The sequence below is a fragment of the Plectrocnemia conspersa genome, unplaced genomic scaffold (assembly GCF_051122295.1).
Source record: "Plectrocnemia conspersa isolate PC_06_02 unplaced genomic scaffold, ASM5112229v1 ptg000004l, whole genome shotgun sequence".
Classification (NCBI taxonomy): Eukaryota; Metazoa; Arthropoda; class Insecta; order Trichoptera; family Polycentropodidae; genus Plectrocnemia; species Plectrocnemia conspersa.
The window spans coordinates 18,031,161-18,055,207 of record NW_028277168.1 but is presented as its reverse complement, the minus strand read 5'-3'; the positions used below and the strand labels follow the sequence as shown (position 1 = coordinate 18,055,207).

The 24,047-nt window shown below is 31.6% G+C and overlaps 5 protein-coding genes across 10 annotated transcripts; 2 read left to right on the top strand and 3 right to left on the bottom strand.

Moving 5' to 3' along the window:
- Positions 1-331: 331 nt before the first annotated feature.
- On the bottom strand, positions 332-9,909 carry LOC148236126 (nose resistant to fluoxetine protein 6-like). 6 transcript variants are annotated; one of them, XR_015809462.1, is made up of 14 exons: positions 9,781-9,909; positions 8,705-8,937; positions 6,612-6,847; positions 6,348-6,541; positions 5,982-6,079; positions 5,782-5,917; positions 2,293-2,448; positions 2,017-2,133; positions 1,699-1,944; positions 1,528-1,627; positions 1,322-1,451; positions 1,083-1,257; positions 876-1,018; positions 332-812 (listed from the first exon to the last, which is right to left on the bottom strand). XR_015809462.1 is itself a non-coding variant. In XM_088185268.1 (14 exons), exons 2-14 carry the CDS (start codon positions 8,898-8,900, stop codon positions 612-614), a joined length of 2,124 nt encoding a protein of 707 aa, XP_088041394.1. In that variant the 5' UTR covers positions 8,901-8,937; positions 9,781-9,909; the 3' UTR covers positions 332-611. The 6 variants fall into 6 exon arrangements, 2 of the variants coding, with proteins under 2 accessions (XP_088041394.1, XP_088041395.1); XM_088185268.1 differs by having other exon boundaries at positions 1,532-1,627; XM_088185269.1 differs by lacking the exons at positions 332-812; positions 876-1,018; positions 1,083-1,257 and having other exon boundaries at positions 1,271-1,451.
- LOC148236125 (uncharacterized) lies at positions 9,694-13,919 on the top strand. The gene is made up of 4 exons (XM_088185297.1): positions 9,694-13,147; positions 13,210-13,391; positions 13,450-13,601; positions 13,668-13,919. Exons 1-4 carry the CDS (start codon positions 13,048-13,050, stop codon positions 13,711-13,713), a joined length of 480 nt encoding a protein of 159 aa, XP_088041423.1. The 5' UTR covers positions 9,694-13,047; the 3' UTR covers positions 13,714-13,919.
- Positions 13,920-15,746: 1,827 nt separating this feature from the next.
- LOC148236124 (cytochrome b5-like) lies at positions 15,747-19,628 on the bottom strand. The gene is made up of 4 exons (XM_088185299.1): positions 19,472-19,628; positions 17,365-17,453; positions 17,190-17,300; positions 15,747-16,632 (listed from the first exon to the last, which is right to left on the bottom strand). The coding sequence occupies exons 1-4, from the start codon at positions 19,583-19,585 to the stop codon at positions 16,557-16,559; spliced, it is 390 nt and encodes a 129-aa protein (XP_088041425.1). The 5' UTR covers positions 19,586-19,628; the 3' UTR covers positions 15,747-16,556.
- Positions 19,629-20,886: 1,258 nt separating this feature from the next.
- LOC148236123 (uncharacterized) lies at positions 20,887-21,541 on the top strand. The gene is made up of 3 exons (XM_088185298.1): positions 20,887-21,010; positions 21,078-21,304; positions 21,373-21,541. The coding sequence occupies exons 1-3, from the start codon at positions 20,954-20,956 to the stop codon at positions 21,500-21,502; spliced, it is 414 nt and encodes a 137-aa protein (XP_088041424.1). The 5' UTR covers positions 20,887-20,953; the 3' UTR covers positions 21,503-21,541.
- Nubpl (NUBP iron-sulfur cluster assembly factor, mitochondrial) lies at positions 21,528-22,926 on the bottom strand. Its single transcript, XM_088185284.1, has 5 exons — positions 22,813-22,926; positions 22,589-22,751; positions 22,358-22,523; positions 22,101-22,285; positions 21,528-21,918 (listed from the first exon to the last, which is right to left on the bottom strand). The coding sequence occupies exons 1-5, from the start codon at positions 22,885-22,887 to the stop codon at positions 21,575-21,577; spliced, it is 933 nt and encodes a 310-aa protein (XP_088041410.1). The 5' UTR covers positions 22,888-22,926; the 3' UTR covers positions 21,528-21,574.
- Between the last annotated feature and the right edge of the window lie 1,121 nt (positions 22,927-24,047).

Below are 24,047 nucleotides of genomic sequence, written 5' to 3'. Positions count from 1 at the left end.
GTACATAAAGACAAAATGAACAATGACTACATGGCTAGCAAAAAATCTACACCACGGAAACAAAAAATATTATTTTGTAAAAAATACAAGTTATTTTACATTTATAGCAAAATACTAGTTGCACCGTTTCTTAGTAATTATTATTAATAATTATTTGGTAGATTTACAATTTAATTTTTAAATGTATTTATTTTTTATATTTATTTGAATTTTTAATAAATGTTTTACATATTAAAATGATTTATTTTATTTCACTTATATAGTTTGTAAAATTGAATAAGAATTGTATTGAAGTAAATAAATTTCTGTTGATATAAAAAATACAAATAAATTCATTCTGAAACTAGATTTATTTATATATACACACATAAATTTACCTTATATTGTTTTCCTATTACTAAAATTCATATTATACTGTATATAAACAAATCATAACATATTAAATTACAACGTTTTTTCCTTCGTAAGGCAAAAAAATACTAAATATAATATATAAAATACAATGTCTTCCAATGATTCATCACATATACATATATAAAATAGTTTTAAATCACAAAATTATAACTAAATGGTGATATAAAAATAAATCATTTAAATACTAAAATAGTATCTTAATCATTTTTTTCATTAAATATATTTTTATTTTCATTAAAAAATTTTTCAATATTATTATTCTGCGTTTTCAATAGATTTTTTTGTCCCGTGTGCTTAACTAACACCCTAATTAAACCGGCCGTTGGAGATTCAAACATGAGCGTCAAAATAAACGAAGCCACAAATGTCCACAGTAAAAACCCTGGACTCAAAATTGCCTAAAATATAATTAATAAATTAATAATTAATCTATCTTGCGTAAATACATCATCGATACTAACATTCACGTGGATATCTCCTTCGTATGAATGCTGGCCGAGAGAAAGCATTAAATTCACAACGACAGGATTGATCAGATAGGCCCAAAAAGATATTCGAGAGAATGGAATCCAATATTTTTTAGTCAATATATTATACAAGAAACCTAAAATATATTTAAAACAATTAAATTATCAAATATTAGGGCATAGTTGGAGTTATGCAATTACCAGCATGTCCAGTTTCACAAGCCATTATCAACCATACGATACTTATAGCCCAAAATATACGAGAAAACATCAGGAATACTATTGAACCGGAGAGAGTCGTTTGATAGCCTCCAAATCCAAAAATAACGTATGAAATCAAAGATAAGCTGATGGTCCAAATTGACCATAATGTAGTCTATAAATTTGAATAATATTTATAATAAATTTATTTGTATTAAGTCATTAGAGATTTGTAGTACCTTTTGAAGTAATAGTTTCTTATTACACTTATAGACTATATATCCACCGATAACTCCTACAATATAAGCGTTTATTCTCAACAGGGGCGAGTAATAGAAATATGGCCGGAGTACGTATAATCCGTTCAATCTTTAATAATTATTTTCATAAAATTATTTCAGTATATAAGTTAGCGATGGTTATGTGTGAAAAATATGTTACATACTAACGTATATATGAAATTCATCGCGTAAGTCAAATATCCCGTATAAATCATACAAGAAGAGAATATGAACAACAGCATAATCGCAGCTGCTTTTAAATAACTAAAAAATGAAAAATGCATCAAGAATATAGTATATAAAATAATAACTATTGTAGTTTAAAGTAAACATACACCGTCGAAAGAACCAATATAAAACTTATGAGAATAAAATATTGCATGTCGTTGCTGAGATACCAACTCCAATCCATACACATCTCTTCTACGGGATATAAATTATTGATGAACAACAAATTTCGCCACCAATACTTGGGACAGATCAAGTCGTTTCTTTCGTAAGTCCAAAAATGTGTGGTTCTGTGTCTCCAATTCCATACCACGTTGGTTATCAGCATCGCCATTATATACGATGGAGTTATTCTAAATAGACATCGGTATAAACAATAAATTATGTTTCATTCTAATTAAATAATCAATTAATTTATTATTCACCTTAAGAATCTTTTAAAAATTCCGTTGAGCAAATCGTTCATTTTTTTACCGAGGCTATGACCTTTATGTTTATTTTTATCAGCGTAACAATAATACGAATAAGTTAACAAATACCCTCTGAAATAGCATAAGTGTCAATGTATATAATACGCAGAAAATATGTTTTGTTTATAATAGGTCGAGTAGTATGTCGTTGCGCTTCTGTATTGGAATTGGAAATATAAATGTATTATTGAATAAAAGGCGATGACTTATTACTCAACCCGTTGTACTAACCCGATACAAAAGAAAGTATCTATAGCAAACTGAGACGTCGTAAAAAATCTTACGGCCAGTCGATCAGTTATGGTGAACGGATACACCAAATTATATACAAAATCTTTCATAAATAAAAAGCTGTGTATGATTATAACGTAAAGCGTTGAGAAAAATCTAAAACAACAAAAGTTAATCTTTTAGAAGACAAACATCAGAAAATAACCAAAGCGGCAAGTACATGTTAATATAATTATTTATGTCGTTGGCGCGTTGTCGGCTTCCATTTCCATTTGTTGTAGACGCTTGTGTCGCATCATATTGGAAACGATGCCGTCGAACGACGAAGTTTTCTTTTTGGCCGAACCCCTCAACGTGTCTTCTCCTTCGCGTCGAACCCTCAACCTGAGGGAGTTCATTTCGTCCATGAAATCAAAGTTGGACTTTTCTGGCGGCTGGTCTCGATTTAACGCGGCCGGAGTGTTGGGAGCGGCCGGAGCTGCGGGTTTTCTCCTGCCCGGACAGCGCCAGACCAGCTGTACAGTGCCGGTGGTCTCTATGGTGTTGAACAACGCCTCTAATTCTGCCGGCGGCGGAGCCCATTCGTCCTCGTCGAAGGTCGGATCCCTTTCTTGGTCTCCGCTCTTCAACACTTCTTCGTCCGAACACGGATAGCTCCAATCGTCGTTGTTGGTTTCGGCAGTTGTCATTTTACACTGACAAAGTCGTCCTCCAAAGCCGTCGTAAACGTCAAAACATTCGAGTCGATTTTATTTTGTTCTTAACACCACGCAAACCGTTCATACAATATACCTATTATAGTACTACGTTCTCCTTTGTGTTTGGTGGGATTTTCTGGGAATAGTTCGCTATCAACTATCAGAGCCAATTAGAGAAATTAAAGGCGGAACTGTTCAGTTTTAGTAAACAATCAGAGGAAACACAACAATCTACAGCATGACAAAATTACGCAGAACAAAATAAGCTAGCTGGATTTACAGCTTAATAAATTATTCTGATTGGCAAAAACTATACAATAGAAAAAATATTTTTTATTTATTTTTTCATCTATTCTGATTTATTTTGGACATGCCCATTACAAATATTATTATGGCCAAGATACTCGCCGTGTATTATACCGTTGGCTTCTGACATATGTATTTACAAAGGTGGAATGAGTCTATATATCATCAAATACTACATAGAAAGACGAAAATTAAAAGAATAATGCTAGTATGGGAACCGATTTAAATTTGTTATGGCCAAAACTGGTCGGCACTTGCGTAGCACTGGCGTGACAATTTTCTCTCTACACTGGCAATCTTCCTGGCGTTCGGACGCATTGTCTCCTTTTTAAAATGTAAACAACCTCAAATAACTCAATAAAATACTACTGCAGTGGCTAAATCTGTGTATGATTGCCACCCGTCACCATCACCGATCCTAAACTAGTCTTTTTCGGGTCAGAATTTTAAAACAATTGCGGTCAGAATTTATATTTAAAAGTCAGAATATAAGCGGCCAGAATATATATTAGATGATCGGAATTTATATGAATTAACCGATGCTTAAAGAGTAAAAAAACACGTTTAAAACGTATTATATAGCAAATCGTTGTTGGCTACTTAAGCAGACGTTAGGGCCAAAAGCAGAACAAATGTTCATAGCCATTGATTTCTGAACATAGCGCCGATATTCTTAACAGATACCAAAATTTTAATTAATAAAAATACATTAGGATTCCTTATGAACAAAGTAAAATTCCTGATTTCGTCTTTTTTAAATGACCCCCCCTACCCTCTCTGTCACAGACCGTCACAACTTCGCTGATCCTCTCACCCCCTAAATAAAATTGAAGCATTGCTAAACGTAGAGGCTAGGATAGAGATGTTGGAAGATATCCACTCACTTTAGTTATCTCCGACGAAGGTCATATTTGAAAAAGCAAAGCCCTTATTTATATAATAATGAAGACAGAAATATCAATCTAAATTCATGGATTATATGTTAAGTCAATGGCTTACAAGCCACCAAGACTGGTTTGAAGGTTTTGCAATGCTCACACCTGCTACGAATAATGCATTAGAAACTTTTAACCTGTATAAAAAACAGAGACTTTGTGAAAAAGACTGCCATTACCAAGATATTTGGAGATGAAGTTGAGGTCACTGGAAAAGTCTGTTGATTATGTGCATGGATTAAGAATTTTCCACGTTACTAAAACGATCTACTTGCATGAATTGTCCAAAGGCAATTTTCTAAATCCAATATAAATGATTTTAATTGTAACAACTCTTCAAGTACACAATTACTTATCATACGTTTAGCTATAGAATTTAAATATGTGAAACTTTCACCAGCGGCTAAACGGATACCGATAGGAAAAAAAAGACAAAGAAGAAAGCTAAAGTTGGCAACTAAGGCTATTAAGGCTATTATTACTAATTGTCAAATGAAATAAATGTTTATTGCTTTATGTAATAATAAAAAAAATATATAAAATTTTTCTTTTTCTTTTTGTTAGTGTCGTGTAAGTGAAAACCCCATAATGTAAATCCTGAATATCTAATATTTATTTTGACCTTTTAATATAAATTCTGTTCACACCAATATTACAATTCTGACAGACCTATATTTGTATGCTATTTTTATTCTAGCCACGTGATATTTATTCTGACCCTGAATAATATAATTATAACCAGACTGTTAATAAAATTCTAACTAAAATTTTATTTAAATTCTGATCATTTAATTTGTTACCAAATATTAATACCAATCTTGAGCGATTTCGCTGGTCCTTCGATGCCCAATAAGATGACCTTCCGGTGAGGGTCAAGGTCGCACGCGAAAGAAAAAATCCTACTTTTCCTCGAAGGGAGAATTTGGACAATAATAAGCAAATGCGTTGTAATAGCAAGATGCATTTGTTATATACAAAATTGGAAGATTAATGTTACAGACATATTAAAGAAAATTAACATAAATAAAGCAAATTATAATTTGAGAATATACATCACATAATACAGTTTTGCCATGTTTTGTAGTGTGAAGGTATACACGATTTTTTTATGGTATGATCCAAATTTTTGCATTAAAAAACCCACGTCGAATCTGGGAAAAAACCTTTTCCGGTATTCGAAAAATAAATTTTAATGTTTTAAAAATAAAGGTGCGACAATATAGTAATCTCAACAGCCGTATTTTGAAAATATAAAAATCTATACTTCTCTGTGTACTAACACGTATTGGGTCAACCCCCACGGCGACCGTCTAATCACAGACCAGAAATATAGGAGCACGTGATTATCACTTGCTAAACAATATAATTCTGCTAAAGGAATCAAAGAGGAATGTAAGCCGCTAGGTTTACGTTCTTCCAATCTTTATGTTATGTTTTTTGTTGCTAAATTACTGTACATTAATAATATTAAAAATTACAGTACCAGCCTTGGTTATTTTTTTTATAATAACAATATAATTATTAGGAAATATATTTGTACACATGCTTACCTCACACCGTACACGCAATTTACAGAATCTTTTTCTATTTTTGTACTAAAAATATAATTGACGTTTCTTTGTATGCTAAAACAGTGCAATATTTCATAGGTAGGTGATAGTTCAATTTTACCACATGTCTCAATGTCTGAAAGAAAACCATTTATATTATATAATAATGTAATCACGTTATCAAATAAGTTTTAATATACTGATTTTATCTGCGCCGTAATCTTGCACTGGCTTATAAAAATAAACATCGTGAATTGTTCCAAGAATGCACAGAACTAACGTCACCATCAAAACAATACTGAAAAAATAAGAGAACAGCTTTCGTTTAAACATTGTTATATACATATTTAAATGCTTTTTTTCTTCTTAAATATATTTGTCATTCGCTTTCAACGTTTCTCGAGTATGTTGTTTGTATTGTACTATATAATGTTCACATGCATAATTAGTATTAGCTCACAAAAGTTAGTGACACAAGAACGCAGATCATAGTCCAAGGATTGACTATCCGTTGACGTAAGAATTAAGTAGATTAAACATATTTGCGTAAAAAACAATAATTTCACCCCAATGCTATGGCGCTAGGATAGTTGATCCATTCACTATTTCCATCTAATTTTATAACTTCGTCCATTTTCATCGTAGTGTTGTATATGCGCAAATATCCTAAAAGCCTTTTGTCAAAATAACTTTGTAGAAAATTTGAGATTTCTGATTCATCACACGAGCTCGGAAGGCACAGTCCGAGAGTCACTGTAAACTGAAATGAAAGTATTAATTAAACTTTGACTAAACCTATTTTGATATTTAATGAAAATTAAATATCTTACTTCACCATAATTTTTCAACATGGTCATTATATCCGAGTTGTGATTAAAATAAGCCGCATAATATGCAACTGGGAATGGAGATTTACTCATTTCGGTTTCAATAGTTGCTGGTCCTAGATTTGGAGATATTGGTAATGATTTTACGATCATCGTTGATTCGCACTGTCTTCCGTTACCCAGCCAGAATGTATTACCATAGTGTAAACCAGAGCCTGGAGATCCAGATGAGTCTAACACTTTAATAACAGTTCAAATGAAACATAATTTGTATTCAAACCGCATAGCAACTTTGTGTATCGGTCACAATCACAATGGATGACCATGTTTGTGTTTAATTAATCATTTGATGCTTTAATCAAACCAAAAGCGCATACATACATACATGCATGTAAAATATTTCAAGTGGACGCATTTATATCCCTACCAACAAATTTTACTAAAAATATGTTCCCAAAACTTTGCTTCCCAATCCTAGTATATACATATTATATTTAGTATTCACCGCAGTGAAAAATACAATCGAATGTAGTAAAACGAAAAGATGAAATAATTCATTAGTTTCACTAAATCTCTAAATGAAACAGAAAAGCACTTCTAGATCGTAATGGAACATATTTTATGTGATTTAATTTTTTAGAAAACGAAACAATAATTATTGAATTACCCTTTAAGAAAAATAACAGATATTTCTAAAATAATCATATTTTTTTCGCTACATGATCAAAAAAAGAAGTGATAAATTTCAAAAGTACGTGATTGTCTTATCGTGACATATTCGGGAAATAAGGAAAATTATTTCTCAAGAAAATATGGATTTGATGCCACAATCCTAATTTCTGGGAATATTTTTAATTGAAAAAACAAAACGTAACACCAAAAACATAGTCTTTCAGGAGAGCAAAAAATATGTTCTGAAGTGTATATATTCATTGAATCTATATATAATACAATAAAAAAAAAATTAAAAAAATAAGAAATACAAAACCCACTTTAAAAATGATGACAAAAATAAAAACCCAATAGGTCATCGATCGTTTTCAAGGTAAATATGTGACAAATTTATTTGTTACAATTTATTAAAAAATAAAATGACTTTGACTTATCCGAGTTTTAAAATTATCGATGTTCTAACCTTGGAGTATCTTTAAAACTTGGAGTATATTTTCCTATTTATTTTTAGTGGTTTTATTTATGATATTTACTTCTTACTATTCAGCCAAATTATAGCTCCGAATTTTCCTAATCTTGCCAAAATGCAGCGATCCAGATCACATGAATGAATAGATAAAAATTAGACAAATAATTAAAGAATAGTATGGACGTTTGTTTTCTATTCCTATTTTAGTTGAATATACCATCGAAAAAATGTGAAGAGACAAGCTAAAACGCTACCATACTTTTGCACTTTTATTCGGAACTTCCACTTGTACTACCACTTCGCTTCCGACTTTTGAAAATACATTAGAGTACAGCTTAAAATCGAATTAAGCAGAACGAACGCTAAATCGACTCATATCTTCAGACCTAGAAAAAAAGCAGCCGCTTTCACTTCAATCGTCTGACTTAGTCCCGGCAAGCAGTCACACTGAATCTCCAATAGACCTGACCATCGAAACGACTTTAAAACTACTACGACGTAGCACCACGGCAAGAATATATAGTATATATGTATGTATACTGCCACGGTTCAAATAATTTATAAAATTATTCGTATTTTGTAATTAAAAAGAAACGCTTGTAACCAGGTACCGTACAATAAATGCATGAATAGTCTGAGATTGATCAAGAGTTTAACTAATAAAAACTTTGACATGTCACTATTTTTTTGATATACACTTGGATATACATACTTCTTTAACAAACTTAAATTTCTTATAATTTCTGTAATTAAAACAATTATTTGAAAAGTTTTATAAGCTGTCGGCTTAAATTAGGTAAAAGGATATATTTTCTTTCTTGCTAAAAAAAATTAGAAAATTTACAGATCGTTGTTAAAATTACTATGCCTAAATGGTAATTTGTGCCACATTTAAAATATTTTAGATCATTAATATTCCCAAACTTTTCTTTGTTCGTATAATTTCAAAACTTACTCTTTACAGCCCATCTATCGTTGTTGATTATACCATTCGCTGTCATTGCCATTTGTTCTTTACATGTTCCATATTGGGAAGCCTTCGAAGCGGTAGCCACTAAACCGTAGTACAGGGATTGCTTCATCAGCTCTTCGTCCACATTTTGCATTTTTACAACGCTCACCATTACGAGCAGCGGTAGCAAAAAACGCATCTCGAAGAACTTGCTTTTAAACGGTGTCGTTTATCAACTGAGCACATACAAAAAAATAAAAACACATAATGGATTTTTTAACACATCCGCTGTTTCAACAATCGTCAATTCTGCGCTAATACACATGCGAAAATTGTTTCCCGGCTTCTTGCGCAAATTTAGCAATGCATACAACATTCTAATCTCGAGGAGCCGGTTGCTAAGTTCCAAGTTGCGTGGTTCATTTTCCTTGATTCGGTGCACTATTGCACTATTAGATATTTCTAAAGCGTAAACTATTTGTACACGCAACTATTACTTATAAATAAATTAGAGAATAGTTTATCCGCGTGATCAGACTCAAGGGAAAATGAAAAAGACACTATAGTACAAGAGTACTTTCCCAGATTTGCTGACCAATTAATAAAAATATAATAATATCATAACAATAAGCACTTCGTTCAATTCATAAATTAGAAGCTAACGAAAGAAACATTACAGTGCGGCGACAAAGAACTTGTTTTTTTCATGCACCTAAATGATTTGACATTAAGACACTTCTAATATTATGATATATTTATATTTAATATTAAAAAGTGTAAGCAAGAAACTGTTTTACTATTAGTTTAAATTTGAACAAAGCTGTTAAATATTACCAAAAACTCAACTCCATTACCAAAGATGCGTGGTTCTATATAATAAATTAATTTAATTGAAAATTAAATAAAAATATCAAATTAATGTAAGCAATTTGCTTCATTGTTAATAATGAGTATGAATTAATATATTAAATCTTATATTATAATATACATAATATTAAATACATCGGTAAATATCTTAAATATCTCATCTAATATTGTTGCACAAATATGGTTAATTCAAATATATATTTATATCATACCTTTAATATACTAATTTGTAAAGTATACTTTAGGGTTTAGTTTTTGGCACAGAACCTTACGATACGCATACGTCCTTTCAATGTATGAGTATCCGTTGATATGAATCCTCTGACGTTCTAAAACAAACTAAGCATTAAAAGGCAGCATCGATTCTTTATCAAGTATCGACGTGAGGATATTAGTCGTTAGTGGCGTTTCAATATTTTGCGCACAATGTACAAATTCCAAAACATGAAAAAGTAGCAAAATATTATACATTATCAATTAGCAAGTAAAATTTCATAGCTTTTAAATTCATCTATAAGAAATTATTCGATGAAAATAATCTGTATTCTATGAAATCATGAATAAAACTTTCTTTATGAAACACAGAAAAATGGAATTTGAAAAAAAGTCAAGCCACTTACAAAGAATTACAAATTCTTTGATTAATTATTTTAACGATAGTAGTTCTAATATATTATTGAAATTTGTGAAATCAGAGACGTCATATGCGGGTGTGGGTGAAATGAATGCATTTGCCCCCCCTTGAATTTGGCCAGAAAAATGCATATCATTTAATGAAACGCTACGAATTTTAATGAAATATTTCCACCCCAGGATAAAGCTGAAATGACGTCCCTGATTCTAAAGCAGAAATTTTCTTGTTATCTCCCAAAGAAAATCTCTAATAAAACAGTCGAATGTATACAGAAAATGATTTTTAAAATATGCCATTTCGGTGAAATCATATCGGAATATAATTAACCGGTAGATTTGTTTTTCCTGGTAAAAATATAATTTATCCGGCAAGCGCCAATAAAATTATATGCTGCTTAAAAGTGTATATGAAACGTCCATTTGCTGCTCAAACCCAAACCTAACACATGAAAATTCTAAAGCTAATTATAGTTTTAGAACTTTCATTGGGTCAAGTCCAAAATACAAATTAAGCCAAATCATCTCTCAGGGGAAAATAAGCTGAAGAATAATTACATACAGACGTCGCATCTCGCATATTGCTCCATAGTTTTAAGAATGTGATAGCTATCATTACCAATAATACTACAGACTTCTAATATGAAAGTTTTGCTCAAACTGTATTCAAACTAAATCTTGATTATTAGAAGGATCCAAAAACAATTACATATAACTACTCAGAAGACAAAAATTCACGTCAAAAGCAATAAAATCGAGCCGTCACCATTGCAGTAGGAACGTTGCGACGGCACCCACATGAAAAAACATGACAAATAGCTTATTAAAGATATTTAAACTTCTTAAACTTAAGAACAACTTCTAGGATAAAGTGATATAATGTACATACGATCAATGTATGTACGTACACGCCAACACGAGTATTGCACTTTCACGCACGCTAAAACAATATATGGAGGTGACGGGAATCTTTACATTATTGAATCTTAATAAATTATTCCTCGGTAAAAATATTCATAACTTTAAATAAGAGCTCGATATAAAAAGTTTTCGAATCACTGCTAACAATTAAGGTATGTTGAAATTTAAAATGCCTACTATTTCCGAAATGTAGACTGTCAAAAGAAGACACAGGATCGAACATGTGCGTCTTAATAGGCCATAGTTTTTCGTGTATTTTCTTGATGTATTGCGACGAAGACAAGCATTAAAGAATAATTCATGGAAATGTCACATTCAAATTGTTCTGGCCCTTGTTTGATTTACATAAAGAGTCCCGCAAAATTTACGATGGAGTTTTGATTGAGTGCAAGGCTGGCTCTTTCTAGATATACAAATTTTACACTGAAACGGCAAAACCAACCCCAGAATTCGCACAATTTTGATTTCATCGTGTTTTTTAGAAGAATGAAATATAGCTACATGAATTGTAATTTTACACGTTGTGATATATATATTATTAACGTCTGTTTTTTGAGTTTTTAAAAACTTAATAATATTTATGTGTGAATCGGTTGCGTATGTTCAGAGCGGACCCTAGTAATAGCTGCCATTTTTCAGAATAACGCTTAACTCAACTTAGCTAATATTACAAACGCCGCAAAAACACAAGAGCAAACGCATCACGTGCATACACAGAACAGATATTCTCTAATCTGTGTATGCCTATAATGTTTCTATTACATTAACAAAATTTTGTTTCTTAAATTTCAAGAAGATATTAATTTATAATATCACTCAAAAAAGGAAAAAAAATGTGCAACATACATATACAAGTAATCTCTGACCAGATGCATTTTAAATTTGAAAAATACATCAATGTAAAAAATCACAGCCGAATCACTCAATATCATTTGAGTGATTATAACTAATTATAACTAAATATTGATTATAACTAAAAAAATAAAAACTCATTTTAAATAAAAGTAAACGAGAGTTAATAGCAAGGGTGAATGGAAATTCTCATATTAATCATGTGGGTAATATTTATATTTAAACAGTAAAAATCGTTCAATATGAAATATGAAACCATAAGATTGGAAAGGTTTTTTGATTAAGCTTTTGCTAATGTTGCACTATTATCTAAAAAGTTAAGATAGAAAGTTTAAACAATCTTAGCATTAATTTCGTAATAAGAGTATTTTAAGCAATAATATATTATCACTTGAATTTATCGAAAAAATCACATAAAATATATTTTCATATGTACATAATATATGGAAAAAAATAGAACGTACTTAAGTTATTGATTTTTGTAAAAAAACTAACCAAAATCTCTTTATCACGTTGTCATTAATTTTAGGTTCAATTTGACAAAGGTACAACATTATAAATTTGTATTAAGGCATTTCTTTCCGTATTAGATAGTGAAGGTGTCTCGAGTGATAAATTTATAAAATTATTTTAGTATTTTTAATATATGCATGCATGTATATATTCAACAATGTTGAGCTTAAGCAGTAAATATGATTAAATTGTAAATATATATATTTAAAAAATTAAGTTTTATCTGAAAAAACAGTCAATGTAGAAAAAGTAGTTATTACTGCTTTTGTAATGAATAATAATTCTGATGCATGCGTCAGAGTGAGTCAGTGCGTAAGGCACCTTGCCCTAGCTTTCTCACCCTGTCACACACACCTGTGCATCTCGCTCGCACACGTACAAGCAAATTCATGCGATAGAAAATCTATCTCACTCTTACGAAATTCTCTGACAAATCGGTATAGCGTGGACGCGTGAAAGTTAAATTGTTATTTATTATATTTCACACTAGCAACACTCGTCACTTGATTTGCCGCCATCGCACCTCAAGTCAAATCTACCACATCAGTCATTAAAACGTCAACATGCCAAAGCGGACGTGGAACGGAGTTACAGTGGAACCGTGGGGCGATTTAGCACCTCCTTTAAAAACAAGAACTCCCCGTCATATCAGAGCGCTTCACGGTAACCTGTTTATTAATATTCTAGCTTTTGACTATGAACATAACCTCATTTCATAATTTCAGACAAAACACTAACACTACTATACGAGGGAGCCAATAGGAAAAATAACAATTACGCAATTGAACCCATCCGTAAAGACGTAACGGTAATGGCAGACATACACATCTCTGATAATAAATCAATTAAAATGAAGCAGATGTGCATAGCCCAAAACGGGTCACTCTGTTTTAATAAAATTGTCGAGGTACGTATAACACTTACAATACTACCGAAACGTGTCTTACAACTAAATTATTCTGTAGGTATCCGAGCGAAAATTTTGTCGTGTATGTAAACATCAAATTTTTGAAGAATCAATGGAATGTAGTTACTGTGAAACACTACAGTGTCAGTCTTGTGCCATAATTTGTTCCTTGTGTTACATGGCGACTTGTGCCAATTGTAGCGTCAGCAGGTAATTTTGTTAATGCTTACATTCGCAAACAATTGTTATTATATAATATTTTCTTTAATTTTACAGCTACGGCGATTACAACCAACCATTATGTTTATCTTGTTGTAAATGAGATTATTTATTAATATTATCATCGACTGAAAATTATAAAAATTTCAATGTATTTTTGCTTTACAGCTCCGTGCAATAAGATTAGTGATTTTTTTAAATTTAATTATAATTCTATAGTATAAATATTCATTTTGTGATATACATGTATTTTAATGTTTAAGTGTGATCTCCTATTGTGATAAATTTAAATAAACTACAACACCTTAACTATGGTTGTATAATTCATTTCTTCCCAAATATTTTGTGATACGAGTTAAATATTTCCTAAAAGATTTGTACCAGTGGGTTTTTTTGGTTTGCATTCGATTTTATTGCACAAATTAATTGATAACTGTATTAACCAATTTTATAAATTAGTTAAACTGTTAATACGGGTCATTTTTCATGAGACAACTCAGCTTGGTTAACTCAGCAAAAAACCCAAGGGGAAAATCAATTGGAAAGAATAGAAATACAATAGACCCCACCAATAACACGGTAAATTGAGAATATGCTATCTGGGGAACTAGAAAATACTCATTTTTTGCAATAAGTACATACGAATCAGGCGCATGGGGTGAGATATCCTTCCTTTAGTACGCTCACACATAAAGTAACGGGCACCCAAATAGCAGGTCTCCAATTTACCGTGTTATTGGGGGGTCTACTTTAGTTTCAGTATGAGAAGCAATTTTGTCAGAATCTGATTAAATTTAGATTGTTAATCTACTCTTGTTTAATATTTTTTATATGTTATGTTTGTTAATTTGTTTATTTTTACTTCCGAGTTTCTTCATTTTAATAGGAACTGAAGTTAAATTAAATTCAGAGAATATTCTCTTAACTTTACTCTCACAGTGCAAAAAAATATCCGCACACTCCAGCTTCAGGGATGTACACCCAGTGTATATGTATAAATTTATGATTTGAAATTAGAAAAAACGAATAATATTACAAAGCAACCATTATAAAAACAATTCAACAAGTCATGATGATTATCGCAATAAGTAAACTCATTTGACAATACAATTTTACAATAGAAATTTAAAGTATCAAATATTTATTTACACGAAAATAATATAATTAAATCTAATTGAAAACCTCCGTACGCTATCATTATTCTCATGTGACTGTATTGGTGAATTGATAACCAATTTTTTTACCTCTAATATTTACTTACGTATTATATAATTATCTGATTTAATATTAAGTGTATCGCCGATGAATGTCTAAAATATAAATGTTAAAGGCCTTTCCAGCAGAGAGCGAAGCGAAGGCGTGGCGAGGCGTTTTTATTTTGTAATATACCGAGTCCTTCGAGTCTCGTCACACGGAAAAGCGAACGCGTAGCGTTCCGAGGCGTGTTATAAAATAAAAACGCTTCGCCACGCCTTCGCTTCGCTCTCTGTCTGACAAAGCCTTTAATACAACATATTTATAGATATTCACATATTAAGATGACATGTACACTCAGTGTACATCACAGTAAAAGAAAAATAAAATATACATTAGCGCAATAGTTTTAATCAAATTTCTATAAACTATTCATAAAAACTTGTCAATACATCAGTAAAGTTTATTAAGTCAGCCTAATCCACCTTTTTGTTTCAAAATTATAGCTATTCAAAAAACTCATTTAATAAAATTCTTAGAGAAAAAGCAAAGAATTACGACATAATAATAAACCTTCTATTTATGAAAATAAAACATTGCGATTGCACTTTGAGATCAAGAATCTAGGACTCGGCGACTTACACTTATGACTTAAGTATGTCAGTGATTATAAATAACAGAAATAATTTAACGTTCTTGCGTCAACCTTTGAAATGAAGATACTTTTATTTAGATCAGAAATAATGGGATTTGAATTTAAAATAATGAATTTAAAAATACGTAGTTGAAATTAAAATTATTACATTATTAACAAAAATATATTAGGAAATTGAACATATGTTTTTATATGGAAAATTTTGTAGTTTAGATTTGTAATTACCGTACATTGCATTATTATCCAACTCATAGAATATGTACATACATAAAATACAAACTTCAATATTTGTAAACAACAATTTATTTTATCAACATAAAAAAGCAAGTTATACATTTATATCGCTGATCCGCATACAACATCACCTAATCACGTGCTAGTAAGAAGTAAAAGTGTCATAATTTTTTCAAAATATTAAGACCTACTATTTACTATTGTTCGCTCGCTCAATTGCTGATTACAAAATTTAATTATTAATGGACCGACCTCAATCAAAATGACAATACTTATTTTGAAATATATATATATTGCTTATTTTTACTTATTTGAATAGGTGGCATTGTATGGCATCGAAATGTCGTAATAAAAAAACAATATTTACAATTAAATGTAACCGTGTAAAAAATGCACCATAATAAAAAAAAAGTAAAATAATAAATACAAAACTTGTAAAACGGTCGCAAGGATTAATTAAAATAGCCGAAAAGTCAATTTAACATTTCCACATTGTGCTTTGTATGTATAAAGTGCATACAACACGTCGAGAAGGAATGTCTAATATTGCAAGATTAATAGAGAATATTGTTAAAAACCACCGACCGTAAGTCAAATACGTTTATACAATAATAAAAAAATGTTATTAATATTGTGTGAATACAATCATTATGCAACAATTAACCCAATATAACAATAGAAGTGATTCATGGCATTCATCTCATCTCGTTTATTCAGACAAATATGTATGCTATTTTGAATAATTATAGTTCATTGTCCATTTTTTTCATATATAAAGATACATATAAAAATAAAATCACATAGAGGTTATCAAATCTTGGCGACACGGTAGCAGTTCACATCTTTTCAGTACAATATCGTCATTACGCAAACAGCAGCCGGTATAAAATGGTAGCTGCGATTCCTATTATCAGAGGCACGACCCAAGGACCGAGCGAACTGCAACAATTCAACAGAAAACATTTTTAATAACGCAATACGCTAGCGTCGATTAGCAATAATGTAAAATATGCCATACTTCATAGCTAGTGTTCGAGTCTAAAATGTGCTGATCAAAATACTGAGATTCAAAAAGTGTCGATAAATAAAAATAGGAAGGCAAAACAAACATTAATACCAAAGTGAAAACTTAAATAATCTAAAAACCCAACACGCTATTTTTTTTGTATATTTTATTTGCATCATACATTAATTTTTTGATATATGTGTTATAACAGTTTAATACATCTATGTTTATATTATATATAAGATAACTAACAATAAATACAATAAAAATATAACATTTAATAAGGATTGTGTTAAGTGGCCCCTTAACCAAAAATATGAAATGAACATGTTAAATATCCTTAAAAGCGACGATGACACATGTTTATAAATCACACATTGCCACCGATAGGAATGTTAAGAAGCTTGTTACATTAAATATTTGCATAATACATGATTCGTTTGATGATTATAGGACAATGGTTGGAACTGTAATTTAAGACACTTTGCACCTGTTGCTGGTGGACGAAGACGACTCGTCGTTCCAATTCAGCTTAGATTCTTTGACAGAATGGCGCTCTTCTTCGACGATCTCGCCAATTTTGTATTTTTTCATCAAAGTTCTATGAAAACAAACAAATAACTATAATAAAAAAATCATCGAAGAAAATATAAATAATAATTTACCTAGCGTCTGTGCTATGACCGACGTCTTCGAAAGACTCGCTCGCATCTTTGCCGGCTAATTCCAATAAGACTTCTTCGCCGCCGGGATGCTGAAATGGATAAAAAAATATATTATTTCCACCAACCAAACTCATAGCGCTATAAGATCATGAAACGATTATATAAATTCCAACGGGAGCCGGCAGCCGTGAAAGAATTTTATGAGAGGGGATGGATAGAGCGAATGACATACCGAACATTTATTAAATTCTCAATGCGCATTCCGATCGGTTAGATGAGGGGTTATTCAAAATATTCGACCGTTGAGCGAATTGTTTTGACGTAATTCATAATGAAAGTGATTTAGATTTGTTATTTTTCTGTATGTATAAATAACGATAACTAATGTCGAATGATCTTTGAACTGGCTTATTTACAAAAATCACAAATCATATTTTACAACATACCAATAATAATATATTTCATGTGCACAGTCTGTCACAAAGATAATCAAAGAGGCGAAATAATTTGATGTAATTTGTAGTTAATTGTGGAATTATTGAGACGATTTACCAGTCGTTTTACAAACATGACCTTCACTATGCTAGATCGTTAACGCAAAATCTCGCGAGTCATGCATATGGCAGAAACTTATTACGTACATATTTTATTTCCGATTTTAATTACTTTTTTAAATTATCGCAAATATTTTTTTTCGTTATCTATGATTTATATGCGTGCATATTAAACCCAATATCTATATATATATATATATTTATTTCGCGAGATTATTATTTAATCTCGTTTTATCTAAAAATCACACAAAGCCATATAAAAACAAAACCAATGGAAAACGATCTCTATTAACATGGACTTAGAACATATTTCCATAAATTATTTTAATATTATTTTATTCGTAATGATTATAATTAAATATTTATCTTTAGATTTAGTCTAAATTTTAGACTATAGATTTAGACGCATTATCCATGTCCCCCCCCCCTCACTTTTTGCTCTCATGAAATAATTTTTATTCAAAAAATATTAGCATGAAAAAACACTTAAAAAATGCTGTTTATTAAATAATTCCCTGCAATGTTTTATTTAAAAAAAAATATAGTAGGGCAAGAAAATGATAGTATTTTTTAAGAAAAACTTTATATTTATTGAATAATAATGCATTAATTACATACATTCACGAACATTTTTTTTTGTTGCGGCGAATTTTATAGACATTGATTATATGGAAAGAAAACCTTCCTATTTTTTAAAATTTTTAAAACTAGTTTTAATGGTTTGAAATTAAATAGATATAAAGTCTTGAATCAATGTGGATAATGAAGCTTATAAAATCAACGGCAATAAGGCAAATATTATTGAAACAAAAAGCACTGCTATTACTGCACAATTTAAGTCGTAAAAGACGAACATAAAAGGAATGTCTCCGGTAGCTGAAAAGATTTTGTGAATTGAGAATATTAAAAAGGACCAACATAATGTTTCCATATTTCATATTAAATATTTTTTGCTCAATACGATTTATCAATAAAAAATATTTATGCAATTCGAAAAGATTGAGAAACGACGAATCGGAAAAAATACTAGGAACTCGAACTAAATGCCAGTTTCACCACAATGTATTTGTTTGCAGCATTCCAATCGTTTACGAGATATAAGTAGAAGGATTATGGCTTAAAAAACATTTTAATAATAAAATGATACTAAAAATAGTAACATTTAATTAATGAAATATGCAAAGTAAAATCTGACACTGCGACCCGATTACAATGAGGCGAAACCTATACGCATAAATTACAATAAACTAGAATACGCGAAGTAACAATGCCCCCCCTCACATCCTCGATATATTTTTAAGTACAATAAAATAAAAAACGTTATCAGGTTATCAAATCGCGCAAATTCATTGCGAATTTATCAGCGTTGCTTAGTGCGATTATTAGTAGTTAGTAATTGAGATATAACACCCCATTGATAAAAATGTGTTTTAGGGACAAATTAACGAAACACGTGAAACGCCGTCTACAGGTCAAAGTGCGCCGCAGCAGCGCGAAGAACGACATCGACGGCGATAATTAACAATTAAGTTGCGTAATTAAATAGCACTCACGTCTCCCAGGAACTTGGTGAGGTCGTAGACGGCGTTGTGGATGACTACCCACACGCTGCGGTTGTCGTTGTGCTCGACGACTTCTGCGCGCTTGAACACCTTTTCTTCCGCCATCGTTGTGCGCTACGAACGAGCTCTACCTACGCCGGCTGGCAACAAATGATTCGCTCGACGAGCGTCGGAACTAAACGTCACCGCTGGGGGTGTCAGTGTGTTAAAAATTGTAGCCATACCGAAGACTTGTTACAATTTCCACTTCTGTATAACTAAATTGAATGACAGACGAACTGAAGACAAAAACTATAACAACAAAAGAAAATAATAATTAACAAAATAATAATTAAAATATACAAGAAGGCATACTATTTATTTGCACAGTGCCACGCCCAAAAACCACCAGCAGTTTATTTCTACCACGTTTCCCATGCTGTCAAACCCAAACCTAATCTAAATATGTTAACAATTATATTCGTTAAGGTTGAGTTTGGGCTTGAACAATAAATAAACGTTTCGAAACTGGCAAAATTGACAACTATAAAATATTTTCTTATTCATTTCCATTCCGCAAAATAAATTCATTCAGTTGTTGTGTTATTTGAATTTTATACGGGTATTACTAATCTGTGCAACGGAAATGCACAAACAATTCGTTTTATGGAACAGTTATTTTATATATTGCTCATTTAAATTGTTCTCTTATAATTTTCTCGTGTTATTAATGAACTAATACAATGCTGTAGTATTTTATTGAGAGTATAAAAGGTACATGTTATTTAATATATATGAATGAAAGGTAAACGAGGCAACACCAGCCGTTGCCTTTCATCGAGATCTTCCAAAAAAATGTTCTGCCCTCCGCTGCAGTCACGTAAGTGTTATGCCTGCTATTCACTCTCTGGAAGTTGTCCTAGCCGAAGTTCAACCGAAGTCGCTCAAGGTTGCCGACTTCCGAATAGCGTCCACACAGCCGGAAATTTCGAAGTTCGACTGAAGCCGGTCAAGGTTGCCGTCTTCCGAATAGCGTCCGCACAGCCGGGAATTTCATACGCGTGCGCGCTTCCCGACATGGAGGACGTACAGGCGGCAGCTGTCACTGCTCTATGTGCTCTCGCGTATACGATTTTATTACGATGACACATTATATTCAATCGAAGACAATTGATTTTGTAAATATTTCACTATTTTAACATAATTCGTATTGAATTTAAATTGTAGTTTTTATTTTGACCTTGCGTCGGCCTCGCTAGTTTTCTGTGCCCATAAATGTGCTTTTGCTCTATTGTTACTATAAGAACTGCTAAAGGTAATTCTGAGTTGAATTGAATTGAATGCTAAAAAAAATATTTTTATATTTATGTATAAAATATAGAACCGGGGTTTAGAAGACAAGTAGGTATTAAATAAACATTTTTTAGTCTGGCAAGGTTCTGTGTTTTCCGGCTGTCTAACCAAAGAGTGAACGAATCGTATAGCTTATTAAATATGTTCAATTTAATATCTAATAGGTGTTTCCGAAATGTACTCCGGACATTATATAACGTAAAGAAAGGTCATCGTGTTATATTATATCACCTTGATGTGAGGTTATATCGATTTTTTATTTTAGACAAGATCCACTGGCACTAAAACAAAAGTTCCGATCCCCATAAATAAAGTGGGCGACTTGTTCACTGCAAAGCTTCAACCAACTAATGGATACGTATACGACAAAAAGCCGTTCAAAGTGAGGTTGGAAGCTGGAAAACATTATTATTGGTGTTTATGTGGAAAATCTAGAAACCAGCCATTCTGCGACGGAACGCACAGAGACCCTTACTTGAGATTGAAGCACAGGTTGCGAATTTAAGCATTTATATGTTTTGACTTTTTGATTAGAAGTAACGCAACTAAGTATGTTTCAGCCCTGTCAGAGTGGTCGTCGAAGAAACCAAAGATTACTGGTTATGTAACTGTAAGCAGACGAAACTTCGACCCTTTTGCGACGGTACTCACAAGAGCGAAAAGATACAAGATATGAACATACATCATTAATTATACTTATATTAAAAACATTAAATTTGTCATGTAGTATTTTTTGTAATTTTATTTACATATTTACATAATCTATTGCTTAGATAAGAAGTCGTATATTTTAGTCGCGAGGCTCTTGTAGTTGATTGCGTATTTACTGTCGGGCTGCGATAAGACGATGGGCGTTCCCGAGGCCGTCGACTCCGACACGGCCTGGTTCAGTTCGAAACTCTCCAGAATGGGCACGTCCAATTGCCGAGATAAGGTCTCTGTATTTTTTCCGAAAACGTGATTCACAGACCCGCACTGATCGCATATGCTGTAAGACATATTCTCTACGATTCCGTATATAGGTATTCCAACCTTTTTCAACATTGTTGCACCTCTACGAGCGACTTGTATTGATCCCATCTGAGGAGTTGTCACTAAAATAGCACCTAGAAGAGTTATATATATATATATATCATATCGACTGGACCTAATATAAAAATGTCCACCGCCTCCATTTTTGCAAGTGACAAAATAATTTATTATGCAATAGAAAGAAAATATTCATACGAATGCTAGACACAAAAGTGGATTCAGTGGACTTTTCTGACTTAATATGGAAGTTGTGTACCGTCGATTGGAAGATTTTGAGCCAGTGACAAATGCGTATCTCCGGTTCCCGGCGGAGTGTCTACTACCAAGCAATCCAAAGGACCCCATGCCACCTGTCGCGTCAATCTGTCCAGCGCCTGCATGACCATCAATCCTCTCCACACAATCGCATCCTCGCTGGACACTAACAGTCCCATAGACATACTTAATACAACAAATAAATAAACATTACTTTCGTCCCTTATAACTCGATACTTGAAAAAATCCGTTCAATACCATTTAACACCGTAGTTTATCAACGGTTCCATTAAATTATTATGATCCAACATTGGCTCTCCAGATAGGTTCATCATCAAAGGGACGGAGGGTCCGAATACGTCAGCGTCTAAAAGTCCTATTTCTTTCGTGTCGTTGACTACTTTTAACGCGCAAGCTAAATTTGCTAATAAACAAAATAAAAAGATGAATTACATTTTTGTTCGCATGATACAAAGTTCAAGTGTATACCGGCAGTTGTAGTTTTTCCGACGCCGCCTTTTCCCGACACGACTAATAATATGTGTTTAACTCCTGAGATAGGTTTCTTTTTAGGCAAATTCTTCGCCATAACGGCTGCCCTTCTTTTTTCTTCTTCTTCGCTGCGACTGCATATTCTCGAAGTATGGGAGATCTCAATATTGTAAGCAAGATTTAAATAAAATATATATGTACTATTATATCATTTATATTACCTGTCGTCCGATATACAAAACTTGTTTCGTTTTCGAATTCAAATCTAATTTTGCAATGTTAAAAAAGGTAAACATTATTTTCAGCTGCTGTTGACGTTTGTGTGCTTTTGGTCTAAAGACATCACCTGATTTTGATGTGTCCATAAAATGTATTAAAAAGAACTTGAAATGAAATCTATTTATTACGTACATTATTATTTAATATTAATTAGTAATAATATTTTTAGCCCTATATAAAAATTGATTTTTTTTTGTAAAGTAATTTAAAAATAATATTAATTATGATTATGATAAATTTATTGTTTTTATCATTATAGACAGAGATGTTGAGGCCTATTTATATATTTATTTATTCATTCATTATAACATGAGTAACATGTGACGGCGACAGAGTAGCAAATTCTTTGACGGAATTCGACGAGAGTTTGACATACCACATATTCAATTCAATAAATAATACTGCGGCGGCACAATCTGTGTCTAATTGACACATGTCACCAATTGTTCGCCAAAGAAGAATTCATAAGATTTTAATAGCAAGTAATTGTGTTAATAAAACTAATGATTTGTGATAATTGGTCATTAAGTGTTTTGATTTTTTGTCATCACAATTATTACAGAAATTGGTAAAAACAAATAATTAATTAAACCAAAGCGTTCTGAAAATTCAATAACACTAAATTCGATACTAAGTCGACGCCGAAAGTGATTGTAAATAAGGAATTATGGACCAGTCGCAGTGTTGTCAGCTCCTGCAAAATTGTTCGAAATGATTATCCATATATATGTCGTTAACCAGTTCAACGCCAAGCAAATTTCTATGAATTTGCTCTGTAGGCCACCATTTTCAACCCTTTAAATTATTATGAAAGAGGAACATTATTTACCTGGAAAATCACTGTTTACTTTCCTTTTTATTAATTTTAACATAAAAGTGAAAAAAAAGCACAGAAATAACAAGTTTTAAAAACCACTGTCAGGGCTGCCACACACAAATATTATATGTAATTTATATTGTATGTGGTTTATATTATATGTTTTTGGTTGTTTTTAATATTTGTATGGGACACGATAATTTCCGTTGTTTTAATCAAAATCTTTTATCAAAATGGCGGCTACTTCATATATTTAAAAAATTTCAACTTTGTCAAAAAAATTTTAAAAAAAGTAAATATGGCAATAATGTTATAATATAAACAAAATTCAAATTCAACAAATGTTTTTTTTTTACAAAA

Coding starts and splice junctions, on each gene's coding strand:
- LOC148236126 (XM_088185268.1), bottom strand. CDS start 8,900: ATGCGTTTTTTGCTACCGCTGCTCGTAATGGTGAGCGTTGTAAAAATG. Junction 1,945..2,016: donor ATTTTTAAAAGATTCTTAAG/GTGAATAATAAA, acceptor ATGTCTATTTAG/AATAACTCCATCGTATATAA. Junction 1,258..1,321: donor AGAAACTATTACTTCAAAAG/GTACTACAAATC, acceptor TCAAATTTATAG/ACTACATTATGGTCAATTTG.
- LOC148236125 (XM_088185297.1), top strand. CDS start 13,048: ATGCCAAAGCGGACGTGGAACGGAGTTACAGTGGAACCGTGGGGCGAT. Junction 13,148..13,209: donor TCATATCAGAGCGCTTCACG/GTAACCTGTTTA, acceptor TCATAATTTCAG/ACAAAACACTAACACTACTA. Junction 13,602..13,667: donor GCCAATTGTAGCGTCAGCAG/GTAATTTTGTTA, acceptor TTAATTTTACAG/CTACGGCGATTACAACCAAC.
- LOC148236124 (XM_088185299.1), bottom strand. CDS start 19,585: ATGGCGGAAGAAAAGGTGTTCAAGCGCGCAGAAGTCGTCGAGCACAAC. Junction 17,301..17,364: donor GGTCATAGCACAGACGCTAG/GTAAATTATTAT, acceptor TTGTTTTCATAG/AACTTTGATGAAAAAATACA. Junction 16,633..17,189: donor TCTTCGTCCACCAGCAACAG/GTGCAAAGTGTC, acceptor GAATTGTTGCAG/TTCGCTCGGTCCTTGGGTCG.
- LOC148236123 (XM_088185298.1), top strand. CDS start 20,954: ATGTTCAATTTAATATCTAATAGGTGTTTCCGAAATGTACTCCGGACA. Junction 21,011..21,077: donor TACTCCGGACATTATATAAC/GTAAAGAAAGGT, acceptor TTTTTATTTTAG/ACAAGATCCACTGGCACTAA. Junction 21,305..21,372: donor TACTTGAGATTGAAGCACAG/GTTGCGAATTTA, acceptor AGTATGTTTCAG/CCCTGTCAGAGTGGTCGTCG.
- Nubpl (XM_088185284.1), bottom strand. CDS start 22,887: ATGTTTACCTTTTTTAACATTGCAAAATTAGATTTGAATTCGAAAACG. Junction 22,286..22,357: donor ATAAACTACGGTGTTAAATG/GTATTGAACGGA, acceptor TGTTGTATTAAG/TATGTCTATGGGACTGTTAG. Junction 21,919..22,100: donor TCAAAATCTTCCAATCGACG/GTACACAACTTC, acceptor TAACTCTTCTAG/GTGCTATTTTAGTGACAACT.